The following is an 11957-nucleotide window of genomic DNA, read 5'->3' on the forward strand; positions in this document are numbered from 1 at the left end:
CTTCTTCCTGCTCCTTGGCGGTGGCCGGTACACTTGGAAGGCTCACCGCACTGACACACCGAGCCCAACATGTCCCCATCTTCACGTGTGTCCCTTCTTCCAAATGGGCGGTGCCACCTCCTGAAAAATGCCACCCTAGGCAAACACCTTGTAAGCCTCGCGGTAAATATTTCCCTGCGCTATTAGACTGCTCATTGCTAGAACATATAACCCCTTTACAGGGTGCGTGAAACACATTCATCACACAGTCATGTTCATATGTGTCTTCTTTTTTGAAAAGTCTGAAGAGGTTTGTGCTGCCTTGTATTACACAAGGCATTCTTTAGCATTCAGCAGTGTCTGTCCCTTTAAGGCTAGGGACGTCCTGTCTGCTAACTTGGGAGGAAGTGACCTCATCTCTTCACACTGAAGAAATTCTACAATGCAAGTACATGTGGGATGCTGTTCCCTCTTCATATATGGGCTTGATTAGACCCCCAAAGTCTGTAAGTACCCCTCCTATATACTGAGGAATGTTATGTATATAGCTAGGTAGTTAGATATGTACTCATGTTTGTTTATTCTGTTTGTATTCCAGTTTTACCGCATTTATCCACATTCATCCGCACATTCATTCATTCTCATTATGATCACATGTTATCAGTAAAAGATCATCGGTTATCAATCATCGACTCTTTACTGTGTGGACATCAAAGGTTATACTGCCTGTAATCCTCTGTAACCATTTCATAACTGCAGAGAAGGCAGGACAGTAAAAAGACTTACACGGTTACTTCAGAGCACATTGTGTGAAAAATCTACAGCAAGCCCCACAACACAGAAAAGACTCTTAACTGTTAATACAGCAGCACGTGTGTGTGAAATCCCCACAGCACAGCCAGTCTAAGGCATAGCAAAGTGAAACTAACTCAGATATGAAAGATATCACTAAATTAACCCTTCCTAAAAACTCGTGCAAACAGGAAGAAAATATGCACAGTACACTGGAAACTAGGTCACAATGCAGCACGCCGAGAACTTATAACAAATCGGATCTATCGTCATCCAAAGCAGAAACCGCCAGATCTAAGCGTTCAAGTTCCAGGCATTCAAACGTCACAGACCTATCGTCAGTCAGTGCTGGGGCAGCCAGGAGTAAGCATACAAGTTCCAGACATTCTAGCGTCACAAACTTGTCTTCAGTCAGCGCTATCGCAGCCAGGGCACAAGCCAAGGCCGAGGCCGCATGCGCCATGGCCTCCTATGCCATACAGGAAGCAAAGCTTATGAAAGAGCAAGGCTACCTAGATGAAGAGCAGAAGAAGAGACAAGCCAAAGGGGAAGCTGAAATAAAAAAGAGACAAGCCGAAGGGGAAGCTGAAATAAAAAAGAGACAAGCCGAAGGGGAAGCAGAAATGCTTAGGAGAAAGGCAGAAGTACAAGCCTCTTTACACATACTTCAGCAACAGAAAATAGCTGCAGCAGCCATAGCTGAAGCCGAAGTTCTCGCGAGAGCTGCAGATATTCAGTTTGTAGAAAGCGATGTACTGGAAACCCTGATAACACCTCTCAGTACATTCCAACGCACCCGTGAGTACGTGCAATCACAAGCAACCCTGTACCCTGATAAACAGCCTAGTGATGCACCGAAACCATCAAGGACCCAGTTGGGAGCAGACAGCTTTGATGTTACGCATCACTACAAGACTGAACCTGAACCGCCACGTGATAAGTCAACCAATCACGGGCTCAGATACCAAACCGCCAACACGCTAAGAAACCAAGTAGATGGCGATATAACCTCTCCTCGTGCAAAACCAGATCTAGACTACAATAGAGGAGAGCAACCATCTGACCAAAATAGACTTAGTCAAATACCTCAACGAACCCATCAGTCACTATCAGCCAGTAGTCCCGCGTTTGTACCCAGAACAAACGCACCTGACACAGCAAGGGTTACAGACGTGTCGAAATACCTGATGCGCCGTGAGATGGTGAGCACTGGTCTCTTGAAGTTCGACGATCGTCCTGAAAACTACTGGGCCTGGAGGTCATCCTTCCTAAGCAGCACCCAAAACTTAGAGCTGACAGACAGAGAGAAGCTCGACCTACTCGCCAAATACCTAGGACCAGAGTCCTCAGAGCAGGCAAAAAGAATCAGGTCAGTGCATGTCCATGATGCAACAGCAGGACTTGCGATGGTCTGGCAGAGAATGGAAGACTGCTATGGGTCACCTGAAGTAATAGAAGAAGCACTTTTAAAGAAAATTGAAACTTGCCCAAAAATGACAAACAAAGACAATCAGAAGCTGAGAGAGCTCGGAGACCTACTCCTAGAGATAGAAGCAGCAAAGACTAGTGGAACTCTGCCAGGTCTTTTATACTTAGACACAGCACGTGGAGTAGAGCCCATAATCGAGAAGCTCCCTTTCAACCTGCAAGAAAGGTGGGTCTCTCAAGCATCCAGATACAAGAAAGACTATCGAGTTGCATTTCCACCGTTTGTCTTCCTTGCTGAATTCGTTGTAGACCAAGCTAAGACACGCAATGACCCAAGCTTCGCCTTCCTGAACAAGAGAGTTGCAAGCTCCCCAAGGACAGAGAAGCAGCCGCCAGTACACTACAAAGAACGCAGAGCAACAGTGTCTGTGCGGAAGACAGAAGTCCCGCCTGAGGCTGCAGCCAATCAGGAAGACAACACAAGCAAGGAAGTTGAGGATCCAGACAAACAGTGCCCAATACACAACAAGCCTCATCCACTAAGAAAATGTCGCAGTTTCAGAAGTAAGACATTAGAGGAGCGCAAGGCTTACCTTAAAGACAATCACATTTGTTTCAGATGCTGCGCCTCAATGCAACATCTTGCAAAAGACTGTAAGAGAGAAATACGGTGCACAGAATGCAACAATGACCGACATCTGTCAGCACTGCACCCAGGACCACCACCATGGAGATCAGAAGTTCCAGCAACTCAAGAAGATCATGGTGGGGAGCAAAAAGAAAGTGCAACACCAGCGATAACTTCAAAGTGCACTGAGATCTGTACAGAACCAGGACTCTCTAGATCATGCTCCAAGATATGCTTAGTCAAAGTGTATCCCAACGGTCTCAGAGAAAAGGCAGTGAAGATGTATACAATCCTAGACGAACAAAGCAACAGGTCTCTAGCAAAGACAGAGTTCTTCGACCTCTTCGGTGACAAAGGAAGTCCAACTCCATATACCTTGAAGACATGTTCTGGAGTTATAGAGACATCAGGGAGAAGAGCAAACAACTACACCATCGAGTCATTAGATGGAAAAACGCAGCTGACTCTTCCTACCCTCATAGAATGTGACATGATACCAGATGACAGGTCAGAGATTCCCACACCTGAAGTGGCACGTCACTACCCTCATCTCATGCGAATAGCAGACAAGATCCCAACACTCAACCCAGATGCTGCAATCGTCCTTCTACTAGGAAGAGACATACTGAGAGTGCACAAGGTCAGAGAACAATACAATGGGCCGCACAATGCACCATTTGCTCAACGTCTTGATCTTGGATGGGTTATCGTTGGAAATGTATGTCTGGACGGACTTCACAAACCCGCAAAGGTGAATGTCTACAGAACAAATCTGCTGCAGAACGGTCGCACATCATGTCTTTGCCCATGTAACAACAGCATGCAGATTAAAGAGAAACTATCTAACCCAACACATCCCCAGAACATCCAGAGGTTCCTGGAAGATACAGGCTCAGCTGAAGATTCAGATCAGCTAGGCCACAAAGTGTTTGAGAGAACTCAAGATGATGACAAACTAGCACCATCTGTTGAAGATAACCTCTTCCTTGAGATCATGGACAGAGAAGTCTTCAAAGACAAAGCAGGCAGTTGGGTAGCCCCACTACCATTCCGTACACCACGGCATCGTCTTCCCAACAACAGAGTGCAAGCAGAGAAACGCCTTGCGCTATTGCAGCGCACTCTTGAAAGAAAGCCAGACATGAAAGAACACTTCCAAGAATTCATGCGGAAAATCTTTGACAAAGATCAAGCTGAAAAAGCACCAGCACTGCATGAAAAACAAGAACGCTGGTACTTGCCAATATTCGGAGTGTACCATCCTCAAAAACCAGGTCAGATACGTGTAGTATTTGATTCCAGTGCAAAGCATGAAGGTATTTCCCTTAATGATGTACTTCTCAGCGGACCAGACCTGAACAACACACTTCTTGGAGTCCTTATCAGATTCCGAAGAGAACTTGTTGCAGTAACAGCAGATGTACAGCAGATGTTCTACTGCTTCCTTGTCCGTGAAGACCACAGAGACTACCTGAGGTTCCTATGGTATGAAGACAACAACCTCAACAAAGGTATCATAGAGTATAGGATGAAAGTACATGTGTTTGGGAACAGTCCCTCACCAGCTGTCGCTATCTATAACTTGAGACGAGCAGCGCAGCAAGGTGACAGACACAACCCTGAAGCCAAACAATTTGTTATGAAAAACTTTTATGTAGATGATGGACTTGCTTCCTTCTCCAGTAGTGGAGAAGCCATTGACATTTTAAAAAGCACTAGAGACTTGCTAGCAGAATCTAACATAAGACTGCACAAAGTGGCTTCCAACAACAGCAAAGTCATGGAAGCATTCCCAGCAGAAGACCATGCAAAAGACCTCAAAGACCTAGATCTAGGTACAGATTCACCACCCCTTCAAAGAAGCTTAGGGCTTAGTTGGGACTTGAAAACTGACAGCTTCACCTTCCGAGTATCCAGGGAAGAGAAGCCTTTCACAAAGCGAGGTGTCTTGTCTACGGTCAACCGTCTTTACGATCCCTTGGGGTTCGTAGCACCCATCACCATGCAAGGCAAAGCTCTTTTGAGAGAGATTACAACTGAGCTAGAACAAAGTGATTGGGACACACCTCTACCTGAAAAGAAAGAAATGCAGTGGAAGTTGTGGAAAGACTCTTTGCTGGAGCTTGAGCGATTTAGCATCCAAAGACCATACGTCTCTGTTTCTTTGTCTGTTACAAAACGAAGAGAGATACACGTGTTTTCAGATGCATCCACCTTAGAGTCATAGACACTCAGGGACAAAGCCATGCAGGATTCATCTTGGGAAAGTCCAAACTGGCTCCAAGACCTGCTCACACAGTCCCACGCTTAGAACTTTGTGCTGCTGTCCTAGCTGTGGAGATAGCAGACTTACTCATTGCAGAACTGGACATCGAAATCCATGCAGTGAACTTCTACACAGACAGCAAGATTGTTTTAGGTTATATCCATAACGCTTCAAGAAGATTCTACACATACGTGTCAAACAGAGTGACACGTATCAGAAAGTGTACAAGTCCAGAACAGTGGCATCACATCAGTACAGACAAGAACCCTGCTGATCATGGGACTAGACTGGTACCAGCTGCTGTCCTCAAACAGACTAACTGGTTCACAGGTCCATCCTTCTTGACTGGACCAGAAACTGAAGAGACTGATCAGAAAGGAACTTTTCAGCTTGTAGAACCAGACCAAGACAAAGAGGTAAGACCTCTAGTTGCAGTTTACAAGACTCTAACCACCAGAGAAGGTCTTGGCTCATGTAGGTTCGAGAGGTTTTCCAGCTGGAAGTCACTCATCTGTGCCATAGGGAAACTCATCTGCTTGGCCAGATCCTTCAGCAAAACAGCCAGTGTTGACCAGGGTAACAATGACTCTCTTGAGCGAGCCAATGTCACCATTATCAGATGTGATATCTTCTGGAAGAGATGGAGACAGGAGTACCTGATGACCCTCCAACCACGCAACAAATGGCAAGCTGACAAGCCCAACTTACAAGTTGGAGATGTTGTTCTACTAAAAGACTCTCAGGCCCACAGGAACGAGTGGCCAATTGGACTCATTGTAGGGACTGATGCTAGTAGTGATAGCAGAGTCAGGAAAGTAGAGGTCAGAGTAGTAAAACGGGGCACCCCTAAGGTGTACCTTAGACCCATCACGGAAGTCGTTTTACTCCTTCCAAGAGTTTAATAGTGGCATATCATTATTATGCCAGGTGGGGAGTGTGCTGCCTTGTATTACACAAGGCATTCTTTAGCATTCAGCAGTGTCTGTCCCTTTAAGGCTAGGGACGTCCTGTCTGCTAACTTGGGAGGAAGTGACCTCATCTCTTCACACTGAAGAAATTCTACAATGCAAGTACATGTGGGATGCTGTTCCCTCTTCATATATGGGCTTGATTAGACCCCCAAAGTCTGTAAGTACCCCTCCTATATACTGAGGAATGTTATGTATATAGCTAGGTAGTTAGATATGTACTCATGTTTGTTTATTCTGTTTGTATTCCAGTTTTACCGCATTTATCCACATTCATCCGCACATTCATTCATTCTCATTATGATCACATGTTATCAGTAAAAGATCATCGGTTATCAATCATCGACTCTTTACTGTGTGGACATCAAAGGTTATACTGCCTGTAATCCTCTGTAACCATTTCATAACTGCAGAGAAGGCAGGACAAGGTTTGCCTAGCTTGGGAAAGCTCTGAGACAGCTCATTGCCAGACTAGATAATCCTTTCACAGAGTTTTACCTGCAAATTAAAACAGCTAAAAAAATAATAATAATTATAATAATGTAATGAAGTAGAAAATAACTTTCTTAGTAACAAACCCTAAAGGGTTAACTGCTAGATGCAGGTTGATACTGCAGCTTCCAACCACAGCCAAATTTCACTAGGTGGTTAGTGAATCAAACTTTGCCCTGCCAGAGAGCAGGAGATAATGAAAATGTTTTGTTAAGAAGAGCAACAAAAAGGTAGGAATAGAATTACAACAATATTCTGCAATGTACACAAACCATCCAAGGGAATTGTTGACCATAAAAACCTCTTTTTTATTTTTTTGAGAAACTGGAGACCACAAACAAAATATAAAAGGATGTCCTATATTCCAGCCGGCAATGCTGGCTACAGTAGTCATCCAGAGCCGATTCCTCCACCTTCTCTGGGAATGCTGGTCTTTGGAGCGGGTCGGCATAATGGCACACTAGTAAAGCAAACACGAGCAGTCACCAACAGGTAATGCCGTGTGTGAACAGACTAAGTATTACGTTGTGTACCTGTTATGCAGAGTACAATCTGTAGAGGAGCTCAGGGTATGCACAGAGGCTGCAGGGAGCAAGGCACAATAGCCAGCAATGCAGCATTCATTTGGATACAAAGCATTTTTTACATTTAGCTCACCCAACCTCCGTCATCCGACTGTAAACACTGGCACTGCGCGGGTGTGCATGCCTAGGGCAGACTCTGGTGACACCGCTGCCCACTTCACATGGACCCAGTGGACCCCAGACAGGGCCGTGATAAAAGCCGCCCTAAGGACCAGCAGTGGGGATCCCTGGATTATCGGTCATTTAGCCGGTGCACCAGGGACCGCGTCCAGCTGAAACCCACATGCATAGACGGACAGCCAGCCAGGTAGAGGAGCACACCTAGTTCCTGCACATGGGACAAAAAAAGAGGAATGCTGGGGCTGCAGGTGGGCTCAAATTTAGTCAGGTCCTGGAAGCATGGGGGGACAGGGCCCTTACCCAGCTGTGTTGACATGGAGCTGTCAGGAAAACACCTTTCCACATTATGGAATAATAAAGCAATGAAAAGTCATTGCCATCCCTCACCCTAAAAGCAAGGTAGTCAACCTATTTTTTTCCCTGTATGTTCAGATCTCCCTTTATTCCCCTCATTCACTTGAGACCTGAATCAGTCCTGTATAGTTGCAGGTGACCCATATTTTTCAACACAGTCCTGATTTGTTCATATGTTTAAAATTTAATTGAAGGAGTACAGCCAAAGCTATTTTGGTTATACTTCTATGGATCACAGGAGTCCAGTTTGTTCTGCACTTCTGTGACACTTTTGCAGCCAACAGAGGGGCTACTCAACCAATCCAGACTCAGAGCAGAGGGACGAACTGAGCGATCAGAGTTGTTTAATTGCTCAGTTCTTGGGGTAGAGCCGGTGGGGGACAGCTGCAGCCAGGATCAGTGCTGCAGTTATCTAAGTATAATTTTTTTTTTTTTATTCCCAAACTTCTCTTTTAATTTACTTTGCTGCATTGGTTACTGATTTTGAAAGCCTGACAACATTTACATACAGTATAGGTCTTCTTTGTGTTGAAATAAAGGGGTTGAGGATAATTTTTAAAGCTTTCCTGCCACCCACCGCTGCACCTGCCACATAGTTCAAAGGTAACCAGACAGCCCTGTACACACAGGAATGGTTGCATCACTTTTCAGCGATTATATCCCATTCTTGTGAATGTGTCCATGCTGCAAGTGCACACCAAACACTAGGCTAGTAGTTGCGACTAGCTATCAAAAAGAAAGCATTCAGGAGGCAGCAGTATCACCTCCTAAATGCCTTTCAGACGCTTCTGTACAGCTCTCTGCATAGTGATCCAACTCAGATCACTTTTCAGAAACTGCCACAATTGTAAACCAGCCCTTTGGCTATGCATAGCGCTACATCTATTGTTATACACTGGATGCAATTATTCATTTTGGTTCTTGCTAGGTAAACCTTACAAAGTATCACTGCTTGTCTTCTGTATGCATTGTGTAGGGCCTCATTCACAAGGGCGTATGTAAGCATACACCTGTGTGAGGGCCGTGTTGGCCTGCAAGGAATGCACAGATGTTCCGTACACCCCCATGCAGGCATTTCCATTCATGTCAATTGGGACACAGCCACTGGTCCCAATTTGACATCCGTGTGCGTCCCCTAACCCACACTGTCTTTGTTTGGGGACCTGCACAGATGTCAAATTGGGAGCAGCGGCTGTGTCTGTGCAGCCGGTGCAGCCTAACTGACGTGAATGGGACTGCCTGCATAGGGAAGAGTGGAAAACCTGTGCATTGCCGTGTGGGCAGACATGGCCCTTGCACTGACGTGTGCTGAATTACGCCGGTGTGAATGAGGTCCTATAATCAGTATCTATTCCTAGTCTATATGCATACATGTTGTGCAGTAGCACTTCTCTTATTTTGTATGCTGGCTTTAATTTGCGGTATGTATTCTTTACAGTCTGTACTCCCCCCTGAAAAGCAACCTACAGTGGATCACTTTTCATTGGGAGGTACAGCAGCTGTTTCCAGGTGTTCAGGAGGCATCTGTCTCCTGAATACATTTTTTAAAAAAGATTTTTATTTTTTTTTTCATCCTAAGGGAGATCTCCCTTACACAGTCCCATTGTCCTCAGTGAGCAACTTTAATGGGCAATACATGCCAATGTAGGCTACATGCACACTGGTGGCTGCAGTCAACAATCAGTGGATTCTTATCGGTGGAATGGTGCATGCACATAGTATATGCAAACAACCTCAGCTGTCCGCACCGACTGTCAGATTTGTACTCTGTACAATTCAATGGCAGGCACCATTGTTGTTCTGCATGGTTACATACAAATAGAGCCTCTGACTAAGCCTGGAGACAGACCATGTGCACGCAGGGACAGCATTTCTGGCTGCACACAGAATGACTGCAACTAACTGGCCAGTTTGCATATAGCCATAGCACAGAGTGCAGTTGCATCCAGAAGCAGCCTATAGGCTGGCCATACACTATACAATTTTCTTACAAATTTCTGTCCAATTTCTGCCCAATTTCCTTTAGATTTATCTTCCACTATGTAGCGCAAGGGCTTGCCTTATTGGATACAATTGAAAGCGTTGTTTCGGTTTGATCTCATAATATATGGTTTTTGGCAAATCTAAAGCAAAATTCTCAAGAAAATTGTATAATGTATGGCCAGCCCTAGCCACCTCTGAACACGGAAACTATCCACCTGTGTGAATGTAGCTTTAAATTAGCCGCAAAGCATTGCAGACATGGCATACAAAAATACAAATCAAATGTCTATTTATGCCACCCCTGCGAAAGGTGCCTACACAGTGGAAAGAAAAAGTCTAACCCCTGTAAAAATGCCAGGTTTTTGAGATGTACAAAAAAAGGATAAATCACCTTTGACCCTTTTGCTGCCAGAGCCATTTTTGCATTTTTTTGTATGCATGTTTAAAAAATCATTTTAGGCCTGAAGATTACACAAAACCCCAAGATATTATATATTTTTCTGAAAGCAAACACCCTGGATAATAAAATATTGTTAGTTCCAATTTTTTATGTTACACGATATTATTGCAAGGGTCTAGGAAAAGCAAAATTTCAGTAAAAATCACACCAAAGTGAATTTTAGGGCAAACAAACACAAATTACCCACATTTTTGGTAAAATATAAAAGATGAGGTTGCGCCAAGTAAATAGATACCCAACATGCCAAACCTTAAATTTGTGTGCGCCAATGAAATTGCGTCAAACTTCAGTACCCTATATTTTTTTATAGACAATGCTGCAAAGTCTCTATACGTCATCAGTTTAGTGTTACAGAGGAAGTCTGGTGCTAGGATTATTGCTCTCACTTCGGCGTGAGCGGCGATAGGTAACATATGTATCACAATCGACCTTTTCACACGTAGGTGCCCCGATGTGTGCATTTATGTTCATATGTGGGGGGGCCTCAGTATTTTTTTTTTGGGGGGGGGATGTTATGTGCTTGGGTGTAACTTGATTTGCAAAAAAAAAAAAACATTTTTGTGTAACAACTTTTTTTCCTATCACATAGCGGATGATTTTTTGGTGACAGGTTCTCTTTGAGACGTGCAGGTCTCCTCTGGGCTCCATTAAATTTATGGCGATGCAAACCGCATTACAATACATCTTTCCCCGGCTATTCTAGCCAGGGAAGTGACAGCCGTGACTCGGAAGTGACATCATGGACGTCGCCTTCCAGGTCACACAAAGAAGGGGAGGAGAGCGGATGCCATGGCTCTCCTTGGGCCTGCAGATGGGCAAGTGCCGCCCGGTTACATGGCAGGAGCGCAGGATTCCCCTGCTTGAGAAAGGAGCGTGCTTCCGCCACTAGAAGCCAGCGCATACTTCGAAACGCATTGCATTGCATCTTGGTCACTGACGACATCACGCCTAAGGCGACGTTGCGGTTCGTGCATTCCAAGCGCCATCTTTAGGAGTATGTGCATGATGGCCGGCTCCACATCTGTCTCCCTCCTGAACCACGCTCCCTACCATTGAGACGCAGACGATACGGGCACCAGTGACAGCCATTCCACATGGTGTTTCTACACCACAATACCCTACATGCTTTTATTACTCTATAAACATGTGAGTGTTCCTAATTTATACTATATATTAAAGTGGTCTGCTGCACTTAGAGGCGCTTCTTGTTCTCTCCTTACATGGCGGGAGCTTGGCCACGGGAAAGGGGGCACCAGAACCGGGGGCTGTGGAAGCGATTGGCGGAAGTGGAGCCTCTTGACTGCTTCCACGAGTCTGTCAGTTTTAGACACAATCTTGGTGGCTGCAGCCACTGAATTGTGTATAAACACCCTGCTGTCAGGTCTGTACAGCATATGGACCTGGCAGCGAAAGGGTTAATGTGACCTATAAACTTTACTGTTAAAACAAAGTGAAATTTCTAACCATTTTCCACCCGTTATACAGCTAATGGGTGGCAGCTGCAGGCCAGCCGGTGCATTGGTATGTTGTGGCCTTTCTTCCGGGTTTGGGGCGCACATACGCACGCTCCCTGCTGACCTGTGCTGTGATTGGACACAGCACGCGTTTGGCAGCATATTTCAGCCAATGATTTTGGGAGAATAAACAGCCATACGGTAAAGTAAAAGCAGCACATATATCACACATTACACACTGTTAGGCACACAATTAAACTTTTGCTCCTAGATGTTAACCCCTTCCCAGCCAGTGTCATTAGTACAATGCCAGTGTACAGTATTAGCACTGACCTCTGTATTACACCCCGGTCACATCAGGTGCGACTTGGCATGCGATTTGCAAATCGTATGCCAAGTCGCACCCTATTGTCCACTTTTAGAGCGATCATATTAATGCGGTTTTGACT

At 45.1% G+C, this 11957-nt stretch overlaps 1 protein-coding gene across 1 annotated transcript; it reads left to right on the top strand.

Moving 5' to 3' along the window:
• The first annotated feature begins 299 nt into the window (after positions 1 to 299).
• LOC149456863 (uncharacterized) lies at positions 300 to 6400 on the top strand. The gene is made up of 2 exons (XM_089684319.1): positions 300 to 485; positions 578 to 6400. Exon 2 carries the CDS (start codon positions 915 to 917, stop codon positions 5052 to 5054), a length of 4140 nt encoding a protein of 1379 aa, XP_089540445.1. The 5' UTR covers positions 300 to 485; positions 578 to 914; the 3' UTR covers positions 5055 to 6400.
• Positions 6401 to 11957: the final 5557 nt, after the last annotated feature.

This window comes from Staurois parvus, unplaced genomic scaffold, assembly GCF_062004578.1.
Source record: "Staurois parvus isolate SC_StPar_1 unplaced genomic scaffold, SC_StPar_1.0 ptg000346l, whole genome shotgun sequence".
In the NCBI taxonomy this organism is placed as follows: domain Eukaryota; kingdom Metazoa; phylum Chordata; class Amphibia; order Anura; family Ranidae; genus Staurois; species Staurois parvus.

Excerpts from the sequence above, each read along its gene's own strand:
- LOC149456863 (XM_089684319.1), top strand. The coding sequence starts at position 915 with ATGAAAGATATCACTAAATTAACCCTTCCTAAAAACTCGTGCAAACAG.